This window comes from Lepisosteus oculatus, chromosome 2 (assembly GCF_040954835.1).
Source record: "Lepisosteus oculatus isolate fLepOcu1 chromosome 2, fLepOcu1.hap2, whole genome shotgun sequence".
NCBI classification, from domain to species: Eukaryota; Metazoa; Chordata; class Actinopteri; order Semionotiformes; family Lepisosteidae; genus Lepisosteus; species Lepisosteus oculatus.
Window position 1 is genome coordinate 20,284,317 of NC_090697.1, and position 27,873 is coordinate 20,312,189.

General features: G+C 36.4%; 1 protein-coding gene across 2 annotated transcripts; it reads right to left on the reverse strand.

Annotated features, from left to right (window-relative positions):
• On the reverse strand, positions 1-27,528 carry heca (hdc homolog, cell cycle regulator). Of its 2 annotated transcripts, XM_015339065.2 has the most exons (5): positions 27,128-27,528; positions 16,161-16,238; positions 14,710-15,783; positions 10,634-10,788; positions 1-10,085 (listed from the first exon to the last, which is right to left on the reverse strand). In XM_015339065.2, the coding sequence occupies exons 1-5, from the start codon at positions 27,285-27,287 to the stop codon at positions 9,921-9,923; spliced, it is 1,632 nt and encodes a 543-aa protein (XP_015194551.1). In that variant the 5' UTR covers positions 27,288-27,528; the 3' UTR covers positions 1-9,920. The 2 variants fall into 2 exon arrangements, with proteins under 2 accessions (XP_015194551.1, XP_006642990.1); XM_006642927.3 differs by lacking the exon at positions 16,161-16,238.
• Positions 27,529-27,873: the final 345 nt, after the last annotated feature.

The following is a 27,873-nucleotide window of genomic DNA, read 5'->3' on the forward strand; positions in this document are numbered from 1 at the left end:
TGTTGTGATTGCTTTTTATTGCCCATATCCCTGAAATGGAAAATTACCAATAATAACACCTACCCTACCAAAAACACACTGTACGAGAGATGACCACTTGAAAGCAGACTGCAAGACTTTAATTCTTCACTGTAGAGAACTGTTATGATGTTAATGACGTGAGGAAATGTTCCAGGTGCGTAAACAGCTTTAGCAACAGATGAAGAAGCATGATGCTATATTTTTCAGAACACCGCAACCTGTTCTTTCAGTTCCGCAATGAAAGGAAAGACAGCTCTGGAAAGATGAATCCACAATCTGATAAGGAACAGAAAGTAATACAAATGGAGTTGATTACATTTTTCTGATGGTGAATATTCTTTATTAAAAAAAAACCCATGCATTCCTTTATTGAGTTGTTTACATAATTTCTCCAAGTTAGAAAAAAAAATAAAAATGTGAGAGCTGAATGGGTGGTCAATTTAAATCATTCACATTCCTACTGCATTTTAAATGTTCAAAAATGTTAAAGAAACAAAAAATAGACACAGGAACTAAAAAATTGATGTGCACAAGTCAAGCTTGTCATATAATTTTTAACATTTTTAATCGAATTACACTTATAGTCCTGCATTTAAAAAAATAAAGTGCCTTCACACGTCACACAAAATAATCTCTAAGCTTTAACTAGCTTTATATTAGCAGTCTTGCCTTTCTACATTCATGTGGGAGATGACCATCCTCATACTGAGCTAGAACATGTACAGAGAAATTATATAAAGTTGCAATTGCAGTAAAAAATTGTTTGCTTTTTCGTGACCTCAGGGTTTAACAAAATGCGTTGTTTTGCTTAGTTTTGTTAGCAAAAGTCTTTTTGTTAAACCTCATTGGTCACAAGAAAGAAAATTATATGCTACTGGAATTACAACTGCGTATGGAAACCATGAACCTCGATACCTTTAGCACACTAATTAAAACAAAATGAGGCACATACTAAATATTATTATAGGTTGGAAAGCCCCCATATCACCATATTAATTTTAATGTTATTTCTTCATTATTAAAGCTTCAAATAATGGTACAAGTTAAATTTACATACAAAGATAATTTAAATAATTATCTGGTAGCAATTTATTTTCTCATGTGGATTTAAGATTTTCTAAGATTTTTAAAAGTGATGAAAAAAGAATACATGACCCCTTTTATTTCAGTATTTGAGTGTCTATTTCTCTCTTTTAGGTTCCTAATTGGAGAAAAAAATTTGGAGAAAGGCATTTAGATGTTTTTCCATGTAATCTATTTTTTCATTAACCATGATGAAAACAGATAAAACCCATACAATACAGAAAATAAAAATGAAAAAAGTAAATTTTTGCATTTTACTGCATATTTAATTAATAGAAAATGGGTTTTCAAAATTAAATAACTTTACAGCATAAAATTTGTGAAAAGATACCAGTCTACAGTGACTCTGTGTAATCCTCTTTACAAAGTTAACAACAGTTTAACACACATAGAACCTAAAAACAATTGGCAAAGATTTTATGTCTAATGAGGAATCTCCCCCATTGGCTTACTTGATCTTTGGCATTAGATTCAGATTTAAATTGTCCTAGCCTGTATTTGTTTCACATTTAAATGTATCTTCCCATTAAACAGTCTATAACAATTCACATGTACAGAGTATAAATTATGACCTTTTCAACCTGTTATAATGAATAAAGAACAACAAACAATACTGGAGTAATAAGAACAAAAAGAAAACATTTATGAAAATAAGGAAAACTGAGTAAAAAACATTTAACAGACTAAATGCCTTTTCAGTATGCCCATTAGTAAGTGACACACAATGAAATGAGAAATTTATCTGCCACAGCATGGAAACATTATCTCCACATAACATAATCTCTCTTTGAACATAATTTCTTCCAGAAGCAAACTATACAATCTCATAACTATACTGAAAGACATTTCAACAGAACATTTATAATTTCCTCATATAATTTAATGCTAGGAACTCAAATAACACTTTAGCACAACTGGATTATTTCATAAAATTGTGAGCAACATCAAAAAGGTGTTTTGTGATTCCTGTAATGTGCTACAGGGCTCTAAAATAATTAATTGCAATTGTGGAGCTCATTAAAAATACCAGAGGAAAACCGTCCAAATTAATTAAAAGTAGCATCCTATACAAGTCATGAAACAAGGTTAAGGAGACTCTGAAGGAAAGAAAAGTCCAGCTAACTCCACTTTGAACTTGAATTGAAAATTCAATTGAAAAATTCTACAAGTACTGTATTAATCAAAGACACAGATTTGTAAAAAGTAAAACAATATATACGTATGATCTGTACTGTGCCCTTTAAACAGTTTAATGAAAGTAAATAATATCTCTAAAACCTGGACGCAGATTATTTTGACTTTTCCTCTCTTACGGATCTTTCTCTATCTCAGATTACTCTTATCTAAAAAATATGCTTATGCCTCCGGGAGTTTTGACTCCCAGAGGCAGTCAAAACTTTTTAAAATCCAGACAACCATTTAGCACTGGTTTTAATTACCTTGCAAGAAGAATACAATACTATTTTAATATACAATACAGATTTAAAAAAAAAAAACACATGGGAAACAGTTGAGAATTATCAGTCGCTTCCCTGAAAGATTCTGGTACTAATGACTTCAGCTATTAAAACACAGCAGTTACTAGCACAGGTGATCATATATGCTTAAAAACAGATGCTTCGATAAACATTCTCTACTTATTCCTAAATGAATGAATCAACTAAATCACTTTTTGGAAAAATAAAAAACAAATAGCAGACTTTCACTGTGAAATGTGTAGCTTTGATCTGTCCGTGGATAGATATATTTGGGATATAAATGCAGCAAGAAAGAAAAGCCTTGCAATAATAAGCAATGACTGAACATATTGTATATAACTCAGCCATTAGGCAAAGCTCAGCTTTCGCACATTTGAAAAATTGAAGAATTCAACTTCAACATATTCAACTTCAACATATTCAACATAAACATAAATGTGTTTTCTGCATACTGCTCGTTTAAAGCCTGCAACATGAATAAGACAAAATCATTTTTGATAAAAATATTAACAGGACATACAGGCTTGTTTGCATGATCATAGATAACTTTTTAATGATGATGGCATCAAAACATTTAGGAATCATGGAGTTTTAAAACCTTTTTAATTATCAATAAAGACTGAAGGACCACGAAAAGAATGTTAGAAATGAATTTGGGGTACCTGTTCCAAGCCAGTGCCTGCTTTGTTTCAAAACACTATTAAAATATTTTTCACATAAAATGTTAACCTCATAGCAATCAGCATAAAAAATGCAACATTACAGTATCACTGCTTGTCTATAGCACATCCTATTTTAAAGTGGACCTTACATCACAAAATCCTTTTTCAAACCCTGCTTGCCTGGGGCACTTATTGTACATATACAGTAGGCTTGTTTTACAGTTTGATCATCATTCCACTTCATTTACAGCATTCTATTCATAGAAAAAAAACCCTTAGAATTCATGACTGCCTGAATGTCTTAGTTGTCACAGAACTCTGCACAAAATCTAAATAATGACACAAAGTCAAATGTAACACACAAAAGCATGTATGAATATTTGATTTAGATTTTTTGTTTCCTAGAAACAAAATGCAGGAAACATTTCCCAGAGCAGATCTCGATTCCCCTTCAAGAAATCAATCTCAATAAAATCTGAAAGTCATTGGCCAATTAGGAAATATTCTTAAAGGTTCGTTAACAATCATGTGACCACTTAAAGAAAATTGACAAGTCTGAAGAAGATGCTTCTGATTTCTGCTGCTTTAAAAAATAACTGTTTGTATACTGACAAGCTGTATCTTTAAGATAAAAAGCAATGAGTACCACAATGTAAAGATTTAAAAAAGAAAAAATGCGTAAATTGTAAATTGGCTCATAATTTCTGTAGAGAACTCAGGTAGAACTCTGTGGTTCTGATTTTGCTGTCTCACACCTCTCATGCGAAGACTGTAGCCAGCATACCCCCAAACAATTGAGCAAGCGCATCTGAAATGAGGTGGTTTTGGGTCAGCTAAGGTTCCTTCGGCTTGCCTTGCAAAAACAACCCAAGGGACTTGTCAGCCAGCCATGAGTTTGCACCGATGTCAGGAGAGATGCAGTAGTCCTCTGATCAATGTTACCTCTCCTCTAAGACACTGCGGAGTACGAAGCTTGGCAAATTGTGAGCAGACCAAAAGAAGGAATGGTGGAGTGCATGCAGGTCCTTGTCCCCCACGCATTGAAACAGGGGTCCTGACTCTCTGTGGTCATTAAAAATCCCAGGGTGTTTCTCGAAAAGATAAGGGGGTTACCCCAGCGTCCTGGCCAAATTTCCCATTGGCCTTTACCAATCATGGCCTCCTAATAATCCCCATCTATGAACTGGCTTCATCACTCTGTTCTCCTCCTCACTGATAGCTGGTGTGTGGTGAGCGTACTGGTGCACTATGGCTGCCATAGAATCTTCCAGGTGGGGGCTACACACTGGTGGTGGTGGAGGAGAGTCCCCATTACCTGTAAAGCGCTTTGAGTAGTTTCCAGAAAAGTGCTATACTGTATAAGTCTAAGGAATTAATATTTGTGAGTGAAGCTGATTAAAAAGTGGTGATTCCAAATTGACAAAACATAAAAGATAAATACCTGACTGTAGCAAATCTTACATAGAGAGAATATTACTGGTAATTCTATTTTTCAAGCAGAAAATCAAATAATGAATTCAAATGATATGTTGTTCAGAGGATGAAACTCTCCTTTTCCTTCCTTATTCAACATCCAAACCCTCTTTTGAACATGGCTATTTTCCTGTAATTTTTCTTTGTTAAACTTTTCGTAGTTCAATTTGCAGGCAGCACCACAGTTTTAAACATATTTAAATCGTATCACAGCATCTCATCACTAGTTTAAGAGTTTTTAGTGTGGTGCTCTTCCAAACATGGAGTGTGCAACAAAGGTGAAGTTTTGCTTGAAAATGTTTGTCAAAAAAGGTTTCAAAGAAACAAAAATGAAAAACATTTCAAGAAATGTGTACTGAAACTGCACGTTTTCCCATTATACAGAAACAATAGCTAGAATGCCGTGGTAATAAGGTACACCCTATAAACACAATTTAATTCCACTAGTTCTTCAAATGATGAGGACCTTTAGCTGAGCATGCAGATGTATTATTGCACTAAGATAAAATACTGATCAAACACCTAGCAAAGCCCGAGTTCAAAGTAATAACAGATGTCTCTAAACTAACTACATATTCTTATTACCTCAGACCCCCAGAAAAAAGTAACTTCACTAACTACCAAGTTGTGGTTGTGAAATAGGCAAATAAAATAAAATAAAACTTTCTCTCAGTTCACCATCTTTACAACAAGAGACATAATGTTTTTTAGGGTCATTAGCTAAAATATTTGGAATCTCCATTGAATAACAAACTGTGCCTCAAAGAGCGGGAGGAATGGAATAGATTCAACAGTAAGTAACATCTCATCCACGTGCTTCTGAAATATTTGCAGACTCATCCTACCTCCTATTTTCGAGCATGATTGCCCTCAATTCAAGTTCTGATGTGAATAATGTTGTATGGGATTGAATCGAATGTACCAGTTCCAACAGCCTCAAACAGGAATGATACCTGAGGATTGTTCAGGTTAGGGAAGGTGACTGAAGTCTGTCTAACCTTCTGCAAACTAGATATTCACTGCCTATCCATTTGACCAGGGAGTTCCTAATACTTGTATAGACAGTGCAGATTTTCTTATAGTAACTGAAAGCTCAACTGCAAACTTGTTTTTTTTTCTTTATAATCTGAATATTTGGCAAATGAGACAGATAAAAAATCTAACCCTTTCAAAAGTATCCTACAGTTGTCTGGATTTCAAAGGCTTGGTTTCTGCTGAGTAGTAGGACACTACATTATGTTTTAATTCAATATTTATTAAGAACAGGCTTTGGAAGGTGTACTGCATGTGGTCTGCACCACACAACAGCTAGAAAGGAAAAGAGTCCAAAATGTATAGATTCTACAATAGTATTTCCTCAACTATTATTCCTACAACACAATATTATAATTACTGCAACAGATTATTCTACACAGTAGTACTTAAAGCGCATTTGATGCAACAAATCTGTTAATTCTGAAGATTTCCTAAAGGTAAAAAAGGTGGTCTTATCAAGTTTATTGCTTCTAATGGATGAAAACACTAACATAAGCGTCCTTAGAAACATGTAGTTTTACATAAATTCTGAAATTGTTGTAAAGTGTGTACCAGAGCTTAAGCAAGCTTAGTGCAATAAACTGTGGAGCACGCTGTTTTCTCAACAACAAAATGCAAAAGACGTTTTGTCAGTGGTTATACATGCAAAATGTAGCATCACTCCAACAAGGTTCCAAGACTTTATGTCAGACATACAGTATTAGTAACCCAGTAATTGAGCACTGTTTAGAGTGTTAGGCCTAAGGATGATCAAACTGGTGCCTTATCAGTTCCATATCCCCTGCTTCTTACACACTAAAAATAGTAGCAAAGTAGCAGTGTAAATGGAGGCCATCAGTGCAAACTCTAAAATCAGTGTGTATCAAAAAGGCAAAACAGTTTTTTCACTTTCTAAACAACTGTTCTTAACATATTGCACATTTAAGATTTCCTCAGGTTCAGACGTAAACCCTTCCATTCCACTCCACTACTTTTTGTCTGCATGCTGTCAAACAGTAAGAAAGCATGCGTCTTCCTCGTACAGCGAAATGCTTATTTTTCAGATTCTTCATGCAGTGCTGCAAAAACGACAGCTGTCCCGCATCTCCAAGAACAACACCTGCTCCTTAAAGTAATGAGTAAGACTTTTTTTTCTTCAGTTTATGAATGTGTCTGTTTAGATAAAAAATGGAAGAATGTGAATAAACAGACCAATGCTATGAAATGGAGCCTACACACTCTTATTTGCCTTTACTTCAATTTAGGACTTACTCAGCCTTGCTCTGTGCAGCTGTGACGAAAGTAAACAAAAATGACAAAGGAACAAACAGAGGTTCCATCCACAATGAAAAGCAAAAAGAAACAAAAAAACAAGCCGTGGAGCCCTTTCTCACAGACCTGAAGGCAGCTCCCCAGCCAAAATGTTGTATTTAATCATCCTTCCTTCTACTTTTCAGTGCAGAATTAACCACTCACATCTTACTTTGCACTTTGAATGCTGACACAGCTCCCCACACTAAACTCTTCACACAAAATATTAGATCAATACTAGTTTGGGGATTTCTGTGGTGCTGTGTAAGCTAAAAATACTATGAAAAAAAATATGATTGATGAAATATGATTCAGCCAAATCATATAATTTTAGGAGATTATTCTATTGTTTTCCTAAAATCTACAGGTCAATTTATTTTGTACAGCTGGGTTATGTGGACCATCAACTAGATTTGTTTTTATATTCACTTATAATCAGCACTTTCTTACATGCCCACACAGTTTGGATACACCAGTTGTTTTAAAATGCTGCTGTTCGAGCACAGGAGAAAATGACAAAGGTGTACATGTGACTCTGACATGCCCAGTGGGAGAGCCATTAATTATATCAAGTTGGAAGCTGCAGTTCCTAAAGAAATCATACGTACTGTTTGGAGAAGCAGAAGCTCTCTCAAAAAATGTTGCTCAACACCTGCACACGAGCAGCAGGTTATGAGAATAACTGGTTGCTGAAAGCTAACAGACCCCTGACACAATCCCAACCCTTCCATTGTAGAATTCTGCCAATTATCTGCCATATCTTGGTAAATTCTGGCATCATAGGCAACTAGTGACATGGCCTAAACTCAAACTAGTGATGTCTAGATCACAGAGGCCAGTCTACTCCAAGCAAGAGTGGAATGGGTTTGCTCTGTCCAGAGAATTCTTAAAATATATTCTTAATATGGATTTTTTCAGTATGGTTTTAGTTGACACTTCACAAATCTTTGGTAGAAAATCTGGAGATTAATTATGGTCTCAAATCTTCATAACCATGTCATATAATCTGCAAAGATTTGTTAATTACTGGAAGGCATCAGTCTTAATAATGAATTTGTTCAGCAGGAAATATAGCCACCATTTTTATATTTGTACAAACATACTGAGAGGAAAGAAGATCAAGGCACTTTATGTACTATCATACTTCTGAATTTACTTTAGAAGAATTGTGCAACATCACAGTCTTCTCTAAATCAGAACAGCTGGATTAAAAACAGACGTGGAAGGTTAGATGAATATTTGTTCTTCTTGTCACAAATGTGTGATATCTTGGGGAGAGAAGAGTTACCTCATGGGAAGGATTTCAGGGATGGGGCCAGGGGGACATGTGAGAAATTGAGATTGCTCTTTTTTGGCATGCTATGAAGTTATACTGTCACCTGCTAACAAAAAAAATGGCATCATAAAAATGCTTAAGCTTTTCCTTGTGAAAATCTACAGCACAAATTACAAATCCGATATACTGATAATTCAGGTTTATAATCAATCAGATATAAAGGTTGTTTATTAAAAGCACCAAAAATATTTAACGTCTAATTCCAGTTTATGGTTTAATTTGCAATGAATCATTGATATTGCTACATTTATTCTGTTTACATACTGTATATACATACACGTATACATGCCCATACTAGATTCTGATGAATCAGTTCCCGCTTTTCAACAACTGTCTAAGCCACAACTTAAGATAAGGGTCTACAACATTAATGTTCTTTTCATGATTTGAATAACACATACAAATTACTTTAGCTCTGTCTGGATTGTGTTTTTATATACCATATACAATCAGTGCACCGGTTTTTAACTCACCCTCATAGCTCTTCAAGGAGCAACTGCAAAACGTCTTGAACAATTCTTTCCTCCAACTGAGGGGGGATGAGAGGGTGTATTTCATTGATTTAATCTTTCTATTTACTTTTTTTTTTAAAAGCCTAGGAGGGCAAATTCGACAAGGAAAAGTCGTTACGTTCTAGGGAGTAAGGTGTAGATCATAAGTGGTGCTATCTATCTGTAGTAAGGCCTTTCCACACTAATATAAATGCAGTATGAGCACCATGCTAAAGTGCCAACTTTCTACTGTTTTGTTTACATGTGACATTTTAAAAACTACTAAAATTGAAACTGTATTACAATTCTGCTTAAAAGAGCACAACACACTCATGGATACTGCAGGTGAGATTATCATTAAGAAATGATTAACTAAATGACTGAAAGTATGTGATTGAGCTTGCTTGAAAGTTTTTATTATGTTTCTCTTATAACCGCATATTATTTTAAAGTGCAACCAACTGACCTACAGAAGTTTACATTTTTTCAGACAAATTTCATATGGAAAACAAACAAGGCAATTAAATACAAGGCAAATATAGTAATATACTTTGCTGCTAAATTCTTCAAATCAGTACAGCATTCTAAAAAGTCATCTGGGGAAACATTTGTCAAAAATATTTGCAAGATGCAAATATAAGGAAAATGAAGAGATAAAGTCTTGGAACCTTGTGACACCCAGACATATGATGCTGCAGACCCGCATTGCATACTTTTGATTTTTAGTTTCAATGTTGCATTTATTGTTTTTGTACAAAAAAAGCCCATCTGGCAAACAGTTACATTCACTTGTCACAGTTTTTTTTCTGTTTTGCTTTTTTAAATCTCAGTTTCAATACGTTTCAGGAAATTTCTTTAATGTGCAGTGCCTGAGATTTTTCTACAAATCTTTAAAAAAAAAATGTTTTTCTTGGTATTGTAATATTATTATGTTGTGTAAAAAAAGGATTTTGTTAAATAACACATTCTGAATGAATCTTGTTTTCATGAACAAAATAATGTCACCTAGAAAATGAACCAAAACAATACTAGTACACAAATTTAGCATTCGTCAATAGGCCTCCAAGACTTTGTAGGATGAAAAAGGCTTGACGAAATGATAGTCTAAATTCCCACAGTGAGGACATTGCTGTACATTGCTGTATTCTGAAAAATACAGCATTCCCACACGCACATCTATCACAGGTTTCCCACAGTGCTTGCAGTTCAGACGAGCCTGAGAGTGAGCAAGAGATACAAGTTCAAATTAGAAAGTAGCCATGTTAGCAATGATGAACAATACTATTCAGTGACGTTAGAGGAAGAAACACAACATTAACATTTATACAGTACCTAATTGTTTGAAATATGCAAAAATGTCAATGCCAGAAGGAAGATCTTTCTTAAAAAAGAACAACATCAGATCCCTTAATAGGGTGCATTTTGATACTTTATAGGCACCTATATTACAGCTTAAAGAAGTAATGGAGACTGGAAAGTACAATTCTCACAAAGAATCGATATCTTTGAATTTTTGATTCAAGAAGATCTATTACAAAGTCTATCGATTACACAACAGATATCTGATTATTTCATTCCAGATTGCACAGTAAAAGGCTATACACTTGCTATACACATGCAAGGCTTTGCAGCTTTCTCCACATTTTTACAAGTAATGCATTCCCCAGATGTACAATGAATTGTTCAAATATTTTACATCCATTTGTTTGCACAAAATTTCTCAAATTGATATACTTCTTTCTCAGAGAATTCAAACACACTTACTTGACAACATGGTGAGGCTGCCAGTATATCATATGTGTACATGGTTCCCAACTGATGCCAGCTACCATCCCATCGAGACTTGCATTTTATACAGATAATTTTATGAACACCCTCTAAGCAATCCACGCATATTGCATACAGGTGCATCAGCCTCCCTTCAGAAGAGAAGAAAACAGTTACTTGATATTGAAAAATGCACAGGTCATCTCTGTAGCATCAGAACAATCAGGGGTAAAACATATTCACACAAGCACTGGCAAATGATGGGTGTCTACAGTATGTGCACAGACATAAAAATAACTTAAATGGAAGAACACTGTTTTTGCCATATTTTGGAATTCAGCATCTTTGGGCAGAATTTGAATAAAGAAAGAAACTCATGAGAGAACCCAAACAGGCTCACAACTAAAACTGCAAAGGCAGTAACATTGTAACACTGAGCTGTCACAATGCATAAAACAAGTATTCTCTTTTGCACATTTCCAAGGTCATTAACCCTTGGAAAGTATTCTGGTAGTATACTAAATACCAGAAATAATGCAATTGTATCGTAATAATGATATTTATTTGGGCCATTTTATTGGTTATACAATATTTATATGGGCCATATAATGTTATACATTCAATTTATTACACAAAAATATTTTTTGGAATGTGTTGGTATTTATTTACTAATAATATGGTACATTATCATAGATTACTTTCAGACAATCTCCGTAACATGTACAGTGCAAAATCTTACAATCTCTCTTCAAAGACATCTACTCAGACAATATAAGATTCACAGCAATGACACCACAAGATATGTAACAATAAAAGCTTTCATTTTTTTTAAGTATACAAAGCTGCATGGGTAAAAACCTCACGTGATTAAAAGCACTACTGTGTATGTTAAAAAAAATTGAATGCAACTAAAATTCTCAAAGCCTGAATTTTTTTCATAACTAAATTCAGTACTTGACAGAAATTAAGTACAAACAACTGAAAATCATTTTCTAATAAAATGGAAAGTGAAATGGCAGAGTGAGAGACAGTGAAATTCAAGCAGTGGAAGTAGACAAGCATGTTTCAGAATCTTCATTGCTTGCATGGCTAAAAGAAAACAAAAAGATTTTCTTGGTGAGTGCAGAGAGTGTTGCTCAAGGCAAAAACAGTGGTTTGGTAACACAGTTAACAAGCTTGACTCTTTGTTTTTCATTTCTGCAGGAAAATCAACATGATACATTTAAAACTAGTGAATGAGAAAGTGTTTTTAACACACTGAACCTGTGACACTTAAGTACAAAAGGGCTGCAGGAGTCTGGAACAAGTTATCCGGTTGCGTTGTTGCTCATTTCAAACAGTGGTTCAAATGAAATCCTCGGATCAACTAGCTAAGAAAAAACAGAAGAGCCAGAGAGGCTAAATGGCCTGCTTTCAACATTGCAATTTATAAGCATTCTTAATGTTTAATATTCTTGACTGAGCAGCATAAGATTATATATTCTGGTACATTCTGGAGCATGCTACTAATCACATTCCAGAATATATACTCTCAGCGTCCTAAAAGCTGACATATTCCAGTACAGTCAGAATATCTGCTAATTAAAATATACTCTCAGTCTATGGTAAAGTATTGCAAGCCAAAGCATAGAAATTTCGACAAGGACTTTCATGGGTTTTGGATGCAGGTATGTAGCTGTGACACTTCCAAAACTGGCAAAGTCAAAACTGCAAATCATGAAGTGTTGGATAGCTTTGATTACCCTTAAAGTATAACTCCAGTTTTCTTCTTAAAGACAAACAGATCAAAATTAATAGTTCCTTGAATGCTTTTGCTGCAGTTTAACACTTACAAAATACCATCTGATGCATTCAATTATCCCGGTGATTATAATGTGAAATATGATGTACAGTACAATGCCTTGTAAAAGTACTGCACATTTTGTTGTCACATTTTCCTGCTTTAAAGCTTGCAGACATGACACTTTGAAGCAGAAATTAATAATTGTTATATAATCTACTTTCCACATTCAAAGCTTTAAATAAAATTGAAAGAAGTAAATAAAAAAGTAAATATTTAATAGGAAATAAAAATGGGAAAATAATGATTGTCTATATATTCAAACCCTAAACTGTGGCAAAATTATCTTAATAAGCCACACAATTAGTTTAGTAATTTCAGTCTATTTGCAATAATAACAATAGTCACTCCAGTCACTCCACAAAGCTGGACTGTATGGCAGAGTGGAAAACTGATCATAAATCCCCAAACAGAGTTTGTAAAGAGACACCAACATGATACTGGAAACATGCAAGTATGGTGGTGGTAGCATTATTTTATATTTCTTTATCTATATCAGGGACTGGAAAGGTTGTCAAGACTGAAGGGAATACAGATAGGGGAAAAACAAGCACTAACACAAGTGGAAAACCAGCTTTACACCTAAAACTGAGAGAAAAAAAAACCTTTGTCAGGACAATGATCAAAAGACATGCTAACATGAACCCATATACAGTAAGTCTTCAGTTTGAGTACTGAAGTTTTAAATAAAATGTTCAGTTTAAAAAAAACGTGTTTGGATCATTCTGTGAGTTCTGAATGGGCATTGTAAATAGGCCATTTGACTTTCTTAGTTTCCTTGTACTTAAAAGACTAGATTTTTTATCTTAACACTTTGATAAAGTAATGATAACAACATTAATAATAATTATTATTATGTGTAGTTAACCTCACACTTCATAATAGTGGACATACCTCACCCACAAACGAAAAACCCGGCAACAACCGAGGTGGCATATGGCAGCCAGGATGTTTGATGCCCAAGCAGTCAGGTCCTTCCTCTAATTCTTTATGACACGATCCCCTGTCATTATACTTCTCCTTAAAGTTCTGCCATTCCAACTACTAACCAGGCCCAAACTTGATTGGCTTTTGAGATCTGATGTGATCAGGTGGTAAGGCCACACCTGTACATCCGTTTAGCCATTCAAAACAATATTAGAATTTAGAAATGCCCTTCACCTCTTGATACTAGGAACACAATACGTTAAGGCTTCAGCCCATGAGAGCGCTTTATCAATACCTTCTTTGTTATTGCAAAGATGCATCTCTGTTTAGCTACAATATGCAAAAGTGACAATTCTCATTTTGAATGGAGAATCGCCCCAGCCTCTAGTGAGGTAAAACAATTTTGCAGGTGTTAATCTTATTCTAGGCGAATCCATTAACAGTAAAAAGGTTAGTGCTATTGTTGCTTTGACATTGCTGCAAATTCAAAGTTGAAATTGAGATGCGCATAATAACGGTTACAAAGAGAGGAGGCCATTAATCTTGTTTTGTAGTTAGTAGCTAATTGATCCAAGGATCTCATCCAGCTATTTCTTGAAAGAACCAAGTGTATCATTTCAGCATCATGGCTGGGTAGTGCTTTACATCTTCTTACAAACCTTTGGGTAAAGAATTGCCTCCTGTTCTTGGTTTTAATTGTACTTCCAAAGTGTTTCCACAGTACAGTGTAGTACTCATAATGTCCTTGCATTTGCACTGCAATTGTTTTTCCACGTGTAAAACTTTATTCATTTTACACAGCAAGTAATAAGTTAGTAATAAGTTTCATAACTCTACAAGCGTCCTTGTGGATGATTACTACTGCTCTCCAATCAAGTAGTAAAAGTATCTTGCATTTTGACCCTTGTAATGTATTACATAATTCATTTTTAAAACAAGTACAAATTAAATTCAAGCATGATGTAAACTTTAAGCTTGCAGATTCTGTTAGGTATAGGATATTATTTGGCTTTAAGATATTGTAGATCACTTGAGGAACACAAAAACACTAATGCAAGTCATAACACTAATAAGTGTTAATAAGACAGTATTCCAATTATGAGGCCAAACAACTACCATATAAGGGGATAGAACTGTAATTCCTATTGTGTGATAGTGATTTTTACTACAGTATTTTTGGAACACTAAATAAAACAAATTAAAATGATCTTCATATGTCTGTTGATCAATTCCAGTGATCTACCTGTACTAAATTACACTGTACATTTCTGTTCAAAGAGGATGATATATAAGAGCTTGTCACTACCTTGAAGATGGCAGGGTACATCATATTCAATCTCATCATGTCGAGAGGGGCTCAGGAAAAGGGTCCCATCTACAAGTGGGAACTGCTCAAAAACAGGCAACACGCGGTGGCACAGGGCGCAATTCACCACATTCCTGTGACTGGCACTGAGGGCTGCGAGGATGAACTTCCTCAGATCTTCACCCTGGCCAGCATGTGCATCATCCTCCATGCGCACGTGGTAAGTGTTGAGCTTGTGCCGGGGGATGTGTGCCAGGAGCTCAGAAAGGTCCAGTCTCCGCAAAAACTGCACAGGGGTGTCTGCTGAGGCAAGTCTAGGAAGAGACAGGCTACCGGCATGTTCACCATGGGCATTCCGGCTTGTTGCCCCACCGGTCGAGAGGTGCTTTCGGTGACTCTCCATATGGACAGCATTCTTGAGGAACTCCCCTAAGTGCCGGGAGCCGCGTGGGCCAGTGAAAGAGGATGGAGAGAAAAAGGAGAAGCCAGAGGGGGGAGACTGACCGGGTGAGTCACAAGGTGAACGGGGACCCAGACTGTTGCCACAGAAGGACCCAGCAGGACCCTTTTCTTGTGAATTCTGCCTGTCTATGGATTGTCGACGTGGTAGCTCGTGACTTGCTGCCTTATGCGCGAGCTTGTTTCCTGCGGAATGCCTTCCTTTCTTGGGGTCTTCTGGAGATTCTCCCCCACCTCCGCTGGCCAACTTGCCAAGACTCTTTTCGGGCAATACTTTCTTCTTCCGGTCGTCCTGCATCCGTTTCACCTGATACCAGTCAGTGTCCTTCTTGAGATGGCCCTGGCCGCAGCGGCAGGAACAGAAACGAAAGGCTAAGTCATAGCCCTTTTTGGTCCACATGTTCTGCCGGCACTGCTTCTCATTCCAGCTGCGGGCTCTGCCAATGCAGTTGAACTGCACAAGGATACTGCTCTCCCACTCGTAAAAGCACTGCAGGTGCATCCAGTTGCTGTAGGGGCAGACCTCACTGTTGCAGACCACTCGCTGGTAATCGTCCTTCTCTAGGTCAATGGATCTTCCCAGACTACAAACCAAAGGAGTGGCACATGGTGCTTCTGCAAAAACAAAGATTTATTAAAAAAAACTAATGTAATGTGTATCGAATTGTGCCCCTAAAACTACAAATATATGTAAACTAGCAGATGCTTTTATCTCTGACATCTTCTAACACATGTGACACCAGCTAAACAAGTCTTTTTCTTTGATTTAATGCGGGAAAATATGGATAAATTAGAAATGCTGACACCTGGATTTTTAGTCAACCAGAAGCACATCTATTTTTGTTTTTTCCAGAGTAATCAATAAATTGATGTAATGAACCAATGCATAATATTAAAACCAAGTGCAGCAACAAATCTGTTTCAACATTTCAATAAGAATACACATTAGTATTCACCAAAAATGTATATAAAGCTGATAAAGTTCTATTTACCTATTGTTTTAGATCCCAAATGCAGTAACTCAGAACCTGAGGTTGAGTTGTCCACTACTACATAGCAGAAGTTATCCCCTGAGGTAAGAACCACAAGGTGAGGATATGGCAGGAGGAGGAAGGAACAAGAAAAATGACATGATAAATAACAGGAGTTGGTCCAGGAAACATTTTGCTGGTATCTGATTAGTGTAGCAGGCTTTCTTACAATTTACATGCACAAATTAGAAAGTCAAGGCATTACTGGATAACAATCACAATAAAGCTATCTATAATATAGAATATGTGGTTGCCATGTGCAAGCCTTTATCCACATTCCAATCAAAATCCTCTAAAAATCAATGAAAATAATGCATTTCTAGACATATTTTAAGCTAGTAATATGTTTATCTGGAAAATAGTAAACGTTTTAGAACATGTACCAAAACATTTATCTATAAAAATAGTAGACTAAACATATTTTTTTTTAGTTTCTTAAGTGACCATAGTAGATACACATTAGAAACCTCCTTAATGTCTTCCATAAATACATAAGAACAATGAAAACTTTATAAATGAAAAAAAGACCAAATTAACCCTCCTTGATTGTTTGGTAGGTTACTGAATTTCATCCAGATAAGGGGTGTCAGCTTAATTTATTTTAATTATTTTTCACTTATATCTTTGCATCCTTGTTTCATTGTTGGGCGCAAACATAAATAGTGTAGTGGACTTTCTTACTATATACAGTGGGTATAGAAAGTCACCACCCCCTCTCAAAATTTTCACCTTTTGTTGCCCTTAAACCCAAAAAGAAGACAAATAAAAATCAGACCTTTTCTAGTTTTATTTACAAATTGCATCTTGCAACATCCAAGTGAAAAAAGAAAGCAAGAATAAAAAAATAGAATAATTGGGTTGGATAAGAGAACACCTCCCTGAGTTAATACTTGGTGGAAGCACCTTTTGCTTAAATTACGGCCTTGAGTCTGTTTGGATACATCTCTACCAACTTTGCACTTACAGAATTGTTCAAGCTCAGTCAAACTGTGTGGTGACTGTTGATGGACTGCCTCTTTCAAATTATTCCAAAGATTTTCTTTGGGATTTAGGTTGGTGCTCTGACTACACCACTCAAGGACATTCACCTTCCTGTCCTTTAGCCACTGTACGGTTGCTTTGGCGGTGTGCTTTGGGTCATTGTCATGTTGAAAGGTGAACCATCTTCCCATTTTCAACTTCCTGGCTGAGGGCTGCAGGTTTTCTTCAAGAAGTTGCCTGTATTTTGCATTATCCATCTTCCCCTGTATCCTGACAAGTGCCCCAGTCCCAGCTCAAAAAGAAACACCCCCCCCAACAGGATGCTGCCACCACCGTGCTTTACTGTAGGAATGTTGTTCTTTGAATGGTAAGATGTATTGGGTTTTTGCCAGATGTACCATTTTGAATTCCGGCCAAAAAGTACGATTTTGGTCTCATCTGACCACAGCATCTTTAAGGTGCTTTTTAGCCAAACATAAACTAGACTTGATGTGGCTTTTTTTAAGTAGTGACTTTTTTCTTGCCACCCTCCCATACAGGCCAGATTTGTGGAGCGCTTGCGATATTGTTGTCACATGCTCACAATGACCAGTCTTTGCCATAAACGCCTGTAGCTTGTTCAAAGTTGCCATCGGCCTCCTTCAATTCATGTCTTCAACATGTCTCCTTCAATTCAATTCAATTTATTTTTATATAGTGCCTTTCACAACAAGGTTGCCCCAAGGTTGCCTCCTTCTTGCTCGATCATCCAGTTTGGAGGGACGGCCTGATCTAGGCAAGGTCTTGCTGGTGCCATACGCCTTCCACTTCTTAATGATGGTCTTGACTGTGCTTCATGAGATACTTAAAGACTTTGAAATCTTTTTGTGCCATCTCCTGACTTGTGCCTTTTCATAACTTTATCACAGAGTCTTTTGAAAGCACCTTTCTGCCCATAGTGGATTCTTTGCTTTGAAATGCACTTCCAAGCAGTGGAATCCTCTAGAAACAGCTACTTTTATTCTGAACTAATCAAAATCACCACAATTGATCACAGGTGGGAGCCAATTAGTTTGTTGTGTGATTTGTAAGGTGATTGGTTATACCTAAGCAAGTTTACAAATTCAATTGTAAGGGGGGTGTTCACATATCCAAAAAGGGTATTTTACTGTTGTAATATTAATTTATTTTCAGAATGTTTGAAAATTGTATTTTCACTTGGCTAATGTGGGTTCTATACCCACTGTAGATACAAAACATTAAAAAAATATTCATTGGGCAGACTAACTTAACATCTATAAAGATTCTGAATGTGTGAATTAGAATCTCTCTGTTTAGGACTAGGAATTTCATTTCATTTTACTTGTCCCCTCTTTCACTTTTTCCTGAATAGCAATATCCTTTCTATAGTGTGGTGACCACGCCTGGACATAAGACTCTAAATGAAAAGAGAATTTTCATTTACACACTAAAGTCACGCATTTTAAAGCACATTATTGCTTCTCCACACTGAATTAACAAGTAAAGGGTAATAACAAATCTACATAAAAATCTTAAATTATTTTCATAGTTTCCATTTTGAAATTCAATGCCACTGTAATATTTCTAAATATATATTATTACTAACCATAATAGTAATAATCACATCTTTACATTTCATTTGAGCTCAGTCATAATCAGTCCCCATCTATGCCTTTTTGTTTCTTCTATTATTTCTGCAGCAAGTGCAACTCTACCACATTACTACATTTCAAATCATTGTGAATCATCCAATTTAAATTGCCTCTGTATTAGTGCCCCTCCATTGCCACACACATTTAAAATATTCTTGCATAATAAAAAAACATGTGTATTTTTCTTCGTCTATTAGTGGCATATTCCTGTCACTATGACTTGTTAGGTTTTCTATTTTTCTATCTGTCCGAGTCCGAGTGTGTCAAACTACCCAGTCGAATTCCTAAAGCAGACTCACTCTGTTCACTGATCTGAATGTGATTCTTGGACCAATAACATGATGTTGAACAATGAAGATGAGTCTCATTCATAAACATTCTAATGTTACAGTAGCTGCCAAAGCTACAGCATAGATCAAAGTTTGCAAAGTGTATATCTATAAACTGATAAAAACTAGCTTTTTTTAAAGATCATTATTTCACAGATGGCAACTAAAAATGTATTTAGTGCAATAGATGTTTATTACAAACAAGTTGATTCAGGCCCTAAAACTTTGTTACAGATCAATATACAGTGATGAGCATTGCAGCTCAATTTCGATGAGTGTGAATGGAACAGACACTATTTTCATTTCACATGACTTGAATCAGATGCAGACACGAGTAGAGTTTTTTTTACCATGTCTTTCTGATCCACAGCACATACCACCATTTCGTATGCTGCCTGATCTTCCTGAATACTTTGCACAAATCGATATTATCTCCAGCTGCATCAAACAAACTCTACAAACTCCTACATCGTGGTGGCATTATGATGACAGTCTTTTCAGTTTATCTTCAAGGCACAATCAGAGTCTTCACAAATGTTGTCTGACAGCATTGAGACTATTCTGGTTACGACTCTAACCACTCTCAGCTCCTCTTATGCTTGAAGGATAGTGTACTCAATTCAGGGTCTCTCACCACTCCTGACCATACTCACAACAGAGTAACCAAAAACCATCAACTCTGTTCTACGTGTAGCTTTTATTTCACTAATGTTGGTGTCCAGGATGCTTCTGTTTATGTCTTCAAAGTCTTTTCCTGCTTTGCTGTCTTTAAGTTTGAGAGAAATCATACGTGGAGTCCTCCTTTTGGAAAGAGTTAAAATTTTAAAATGTATAAATGAAATGTAAAACAAGATTTGCAGGAGAGAAAATAAACTCTTACATTACATTATACTGTATGTCTTATGGGTCAGTAATAATTTCTAAAGCTGTAATGTGACAAGAGAAAAGTAAAAGAAAATATATCCTGCAGCTCAATGACATTTCTTGAATTATCTTTAATTGCACCTCAAAAATAACAGACTGCTTAAATGCTCACTGAGCATGGAAATGGCTGACATTACTGAATCACATATTAATAAATGTGCAACAGATTTTAGAAAATGATTGAAAAACTGACTGAAAACTGTGAAAAAAGAGAAAAGAGAAACTGCAGATTCTGCAATGCAGCAGACTGTATATGACATGCATGCAATCCTTTTCAAATATTCCACATTGACAAAAACAATTAACTCTGTAACTGTGCAGAAAGGTAGCATGGTTACACAGATTATTAAATCTAAAGCCAAGTCCTGCAAATGCCCCTACCTATGGTCATAGACTTCTATAGCTTTTCTGCCTTCCAAAAACAACAAAGAATACAGCAACAGAATAACAAAAAAACTGAAATTCAAGTCTTACTTATGAAAATAAATAAAATTGGTCACCAAAAGCACTTTTGATTATCAATTAATTAGTCTATGAGATGATATGAGAATACTGAAATAAGTTATTCCATCTGACTGTATTTAAACATGGGGGAAATGGTTTTCAGAACATGACTTCAGTATTTACGTGAACATTTCAATTGCATTCCCCTTAAGATGCAACATAAACATATTGAGTTTTAATGAAGCTGGACATTGAAGTGTGCTCTAGGGTGGCCTAGAAAAATACTGAATATATAAATATGTTTGTTGTAATCATCAATTCTTTTCTATATTTTGTTTTCTAAATTTGGAATCACCACCTGTTAATCTACTCAGCTCACTGGTACAATGAGCAAACCCCCATGGGGGAAACATGGAATCTCTACTGACACTCCTACTTGTTTTAGGTGCTTGATGTTTCACAGTCTGAAAACTCTAGATAACCTTACAGACAGGACAGCACCAATAATATGCTCATTTTTACAAGGCTCTTAACTTAAACTATGTAAATGGATTCATATCAACTTGGAATTATTACTAAAACTATTTTATGTTAAACGCTCATAAGTTTCATAATTATATTTCTTAAGAACTGGCGATATATTTTAAAAGAAAAACCAAATGTACAAGACTGTACATGACTTTTTTTTCTCATTTACAAATGGCAAAATACAATATGCCTAATGTTCTGCTCCCTGCTCCATACAGGCCCATACAGGTACAACAGATACAGTTAAAATGCAACTTCAAAGTTCAAGTGTTCAACACAAACGTATGTAATGTACCTGTTTTCAGAACTTAAAAAAGCCCGAAAATGACAGAAAATCATTCTGCCCCACTTGCTCATTTGGTATTTCAGTAGCTAAGTGAAATCTACAATTTTGTCTATTTCCTGAAGGAGACCACACCGGGCCTTAACTACCTGACTGGAAAGCCCACAACTCTTTTCAAAGTTATCAGCTGTGGCCCTGTTTACTACTGAGAATGAAATACCCCCTAAGTTTACTCTGTCTATATTCCCCTTCTACACTCGGAACAGACCTCCCTGCTTCTAATTTGAAATGTTTTAGCTCCTTTGAAATGCCCACATAGGACTACCCTTTAAGACCAGGAATCTTTATTTTTTAAGTTTTGCACCACCTATTTTTGGTATGGTGAAAAGACCTGAAGATAAAATTCTAAATGAGATCTAACCAGTGCATTTAAAAGCTCAAGTGAAATATCCTCCAATTTAAATAACACTTATGAATTTTATTCCTATGCATTCTGTTTGCTTTTTGTTCTTCCCCACATTACCTTTTTGTGCACGTAGAATAACCCACCCAAAACCCCTTCATGTATAGTTTCCTGAAGCTCAGGGTAGCACATCTGAGCCCATCATATACAGTAGAGTATATTCCTAATTCCGATGTAAATCAATTTGCACTTCTCCACATCAAATCTCATTTTCCAAGTGTCTGCTAAATCCACGATTTTCAAATATACTTGTAATTCCTTTATTGCCATTTTTGTTTTTGCCACTCCTTTTTGTATCATCTGGAAATTTAAGATGGATCATGATGACTGAATGCCCCCCTGTTCAGGTCAGGAGCCTGTCAATCTTCTCGGGGAGGTTCACAGCCTGGCAGCAGGCACCAGGCAGGCAACACTCCATTCTAGACTCACTATTGCTTATGCACACTACTCTGTGTGGAATTTATAAACCAGCATTAATCCCTGCTTCATTCTGTATAAACAGGGCCAAATAAGAAAAGAACTGTCAAATAAGAAAAAAACATCTTTTGGAATATTCTACCAAGGACAGACAGTCTTTGTTAACAACTATAGAAATACAGACAAGCCAAGCCTGGCTCAAAAACATTCCTGTACTAAAAAAATAAACTCACCATTTGCATTGTGCTATATTCCTAAACCATTCGGATGCTGAAAAATGCCACTAAAACGGACTTTTCTGAAGAAGCTAGAGAAAGGGAAAGGAAATACACAGGAAAAATAATAATATAGAAAAATATATGAAATGCACCACTTCAGCCTGCAGGGATCTCTGCTTTCACCAAGCGCTGCACCTACCCTCAGGCATGAAGCTTCATTAACATCCTTATGCCTGAGGATAGGAGCACTGCTCCTTCAAACTTGTTGTTACACCCATTTGCAACTATGGGGATCCCAATAGCCCACAGTGGACCCTCTGCTAATCAACCTTTTGACCTTTTCCACTGTGATGTACTACAAATGCTCCTGACCAAAGCAGATGTGTACACAATGCTAACATTCCATGTCACGTCTTGATCCAGCAGGGTGTCATTCAACAAGGATTCAATTTCAGCACTGAAAAAGTTTACATAAAAAATCAGCAAATACGGTGTAAAAGCAAAAATTTTTTTAAAAACTCTAGTCCCCATTCAGACTCTGCAAAAAAAATCTGCATATTAACATTTTTAAAGAACCCATATATAAGACAATCTAGTCATTATTTGGATATAATAACTTTATATCTTAAACAGACCTAGGCAGCAGTGACCAATAGCACAGCATAGTGGGTAAGCTTTTGGAATCATCTGATTGGTGATGGGTTCAAGTCAATGCTGCAAACACCGCTGTTAGTAAAGTACTTCACCCCAGTTGCTCCAGTCCACCCAGCTGCAGAATATAATTGGGGACCAGTGGATAATCCCCAAGATGGATTGGTGTCCCATCTAGGAGGGGAGTCTTTAGTCTTAGTCAATAATAAACAGGATGATCTCTGGTCCAGTAATCTGCTGTGGCTCTAGTATGGACTTTACCTTCTTATTAACTACAGTATATCTTAAGCCTGCAATGCTGTCCCACTTTCTGAGCTTAAAAGCAAGCGATGTAAGAATTAGTTTCAGAATATCATGGAGTACATTACGTCTTTAAATACACTATTCTGGTTGTCTCTTATCATGATTACTAATTTTACTTAAGCAGCATATTTCCAAAAATGTATCTTTAATGGTTACACATCCAAATGGCCTGTTTTCATGCTGTGGAATTACTTGAAATTTATGATAGAGTTAATAATAAACAAAGAAAACAGTTGTAGGTAGTAGGGTATTGTTTTGGATCATATTTCCATTGTTTATTTTCTTCAAATGTGCAGTAAAAGCAATGTGCCTATTAAAGTTTATTTCTTTATCTTTGCTTAAAGTAAGCTAACAGAATGAAGGAATTAATCTAATCTGTCTAATCTGACCACTTGGCTCAACAAACCTGTCGGAAAGCTTTTGTGTTTCAATGCCTGTTGGCAGTTAGGGTAGGGCTTCTGCAATATAAACACCAACCTATGCTGCTATGGATAATCAAGCTGAGGTAGAGGGAAATTGTGCTGGGAGACTGTCATTCAAAATCTTGTTTCTTTTTCACAATGTACCAGCTATTCTTGGAAAGGTAGGCTGTTTTTTTTACACTATCTGCACCACTCCTATTTCCATAGGGCCTGTTTTGCCAGCACCTGACTTGTGAGAGATTTATTATTTTGGCTAAGGTCACACAACCCTTTCAAGATCTTTGTTTTTAATGTTATTCCACACCTGAAGCACCCAATTCCATTACTTGGGATCCCCACACCCCCTGATTTTTGTTCAAGCTGAACTCATAATTAATAACAATAATTGCTTACACTTATATAGCGCTTTCCTGGACACTCCACTCAAAGTAATGGGGACTCCCCTCCACCACCACCAATGTGCAGCATCCACCTGGATGATGCGACGGCAGCCATAGTGCGCCAGAACACTCACCACACATCAGCTATTAGTGGGAAGGAGAACAAAGTAATGAAGCCATGATTGGTAAGGGCCAATGGGTTACACCCCTACTCTTTTCGAGAAACATCATGGGATTTTTAATGACCACAGATAGTCAGGATCTTGGTCTCATCCAAAAGCCGTTTTTCAGTATAGTGTGCCCGTCACTATACTGGGGCATTAGGACCCACATAGACCACAAGGTGTGCGCCCCCTGCTGGCCCCGCTAACACCTCTTCCAGCAGCAACCTTAGTTTTTCCCAGGAGGTCTCCCATCCAGGTACTGACCAGGCTCACACCTGGTAAGCTTCAGTGGGCTGCCAGTTGTGAGTTGCAGGGTGATGCTGGCATAATAAACATAACTGAACACATAATTATATTAATTATATGATTAATTGGAGTGTTAAAAATTTTCAGCTTTTAAACATCTTGAAGGCTACCCGTTTAGTGTAACATCATACATGTAACTTACAATATCTTACTTTTGGGTGGCTAAAAACCTTGAAAGGTCTGTTAACAACTTCTTTCACTTGAGGTTGCAGTTCAGTAAGTCTAACTAAGAGCTGTGACGAAGCATAAACCAGGTGCATCTGTTCTACAGTAAGTAAAAGACATTTTAATGTTTGTCCTTTATTCTTCATTTGATGCTATTATTTTTAATATTATTTAAAAATATTATTATTTTTGTATTCCCTTCTCTTTTGTTTTATTGTAAATAAAATTAGTTTTATACAAAATAAAATTATTATTGTTGTTATCTGGCCATCTGCCCAGTTAGTACTCAATGCAATGGATGGTAGATCAGGGAGACATGATTTAACAGACCACATCCCAACAATTTGAAGAAACACCTATATGTGCCTTATCAGAAACAAAATAATACACTGTGTTCATGCAGGCATTCCCCTCCCCCGCTCCCCAAACATTTCAAACTTTCTCGTTTGTTAAGTTGACTTTAAATCTAACTTCATTAGTTCTTATGCAGCAGTTTTTTTTTTGTTTCACTTCCTCTTTCTTCCCTCCTTCTTGGTGGGAAGGATTCAGACATTTACTGTATGCATCAAAAACACATTTCTTCTGTAGAAATCAGACAAAGAAGAGAGATCATGCAACTTCCCTTTCTAGGGCTCTGCAGTGGAAAAGAGCGAAATGTATAAAACAAGCGTCACCTGTGCCTTTAAACAACATTAGGTTGACACTTGTGTAAGCCAGGAAAATTCACTGAGGTCTAAGTAGTGATGTGTTAGAAACCTCAGTCTGGTGCCACTCTATGTTGTGTTTTACTTCAGCTAGAGAAGAGTTTCACTGTTGCACCGATGCAGTGCTGCTTGTGCAAGTCACTTGTTTGTTCCACAACTGTAGCTATAGTGCAGCAGAAACATACTCCAAAACCTTCCATTCTTCCAATTCTCACACTAATTCATGTGCCTCAATGACTTTCTGACAATGTAGCACAACGGCAAAACTATAGTGAAAGATTTGTGTTAATTTAATAGTGATTTCAGCACTTTTAGAAGAGCATTTTTGTTCTTTTTTATGTAGGCGATATATCAGCAAAGAATGCATGAGATCTTTGCAAAAAAACCAATATAAGTTTGTCAGAGATTTAACACTTCATGCAATGCAACAGCTGGAAAAGAGCTCTAACAGTAATCATATAAATTATTATTTTATATAACTATAATTATGCTACTACAGCATAACACAATATTCTCCACGCTATATTCTCCAATACAAACTAATTTAAATGTTAACAGCAGTATTCAGAAACATTAGATGTTGTTGGATGCCAATGAACACTGCATGCTCAACTATAACTAACTATAAAATAACTGTACAATGCAAACCCAGAGGCTTAAACTCATACTTTCAACTGTCAGTACAATACTGGTACAGAAAGGCCTTGATGCATCTTTGTAAATGCCAGACACGTGAACCTTTACACCATAAAGCAGTACAATGCCTTAAATTAGAAGCCTTCCACTAACACATGGAGCTTCTGGTGTTTATTAAACCTTCAACACCAGAATTTAACTTGTTACTTCAACTCTTTCTCGTTGTTTAAATCGTGTTGTACTTTAACCATGATGAAGCGCACAGTTAACGAACTCTAATTTTGAAAGCACTGATAGGAATGCAGTAATTTATGAAAAGATGGCCTTCACAGATCATTTGCACACTTACCATCTTGCAAATCACATTGCTGAATTTCTGGCATGTGGCTTTGTTTGAAAAATCACTTAATAAAATAGGACATTTTCCGTTTAAAGCGTCTGAAAATATCAGAAACAGAGACAAGACATCTGAACATGTAAACTGCATGTTATGGACCAGTATTGCTGTATATAAACCATGAAGGCAAAAATATAGACATATAATATTATAAAAAACATACATTATGCATACATGACATCCCAATCTGCTGAGTCTCGTGCACGTTAGTGTGCATTACTTTGATATCGATTTACTATATATTATGTTTAAGGTAGGAAACTTCCTTTTCTTGCACAGAAATCTAAGATTAATTAAACAAAAACCCGAATGAGATCATCTAAAACGGGGGCATTGTAAGTTACCAGTCCCATCTGAACAAAGCTTCAGCTGAAGCATTGCCTCTCCACGACAAAAACAATGCCATTTTCACGCACGCAGAGGTATGCTTCCTCTCCTCTGCACTCAGTAGGAACGTGTGTGTAAACAAAACGTTAAATCCAGTTGTCATTTCGTTCCAAGCGGGCGAGATCCACAAAGGTAAGCAGCCGTGCATTCTAAAAGCATGAATATTGTTCTTACCACTGGAATTCTCATTTGCCAGTGCAGCTGTAGCCCCCAACAACGTTGCTGCCACCGACTGTGCTGCTGTTGCTGCAGCACTGGCTCCATTTTCCTGTTCATCTCCACTGCTATTAGTGCGTTTATTTCTCTTCCCCTTGTTGTTTTTCTGGTTGGGCATGGTGCTTTTCCTGATCCTATTTAATGCTCTTTATCAGAACCTGCTGTCTTTCATGTCCCCCCGGTTCTCATCCGATTGCAGCACGGAGTTTTTGCTTCTTGTCGTTTGCTGTTCGCAGGTGGCTCTGGCGTTTACAGTCTTTTCACCACCATCCAGATTCCTGCAGCACTGTCAACGAAGGTATAGCATGAAGAAGGCGTGTCTGTCTTGTTTTGATTATGATTCCGAATCTCAAACGGCCAGGCGCTGTTTTCCTCCTGCCTCGGTGACGAATCGCAGCTCCTCCCACCGCCCATCGGCCATGGTTTATTAATAGAACTGGCAGGGGGAACCTAAGTCGAGAAGTTCTTTTGAAGTGAAAATAGGCCGGTTTTCAAACGGTAGAGGTACTCCCTCAATAAGCCTGTAAGCCTTAGGCTGGCCAGCGGTTTACTGTCCAAAACTTGTTCTTCTCGGCTGTGATTTTGAAATCTACTCTTAATTGTTTCTGCACCTTGGAGAATTAAGATGTGTGACACTAAATACTGTATATGGTGTACATTTCTTAAGATAAATATTAAGTCTCAGTAATATGTTTTCATTTGGA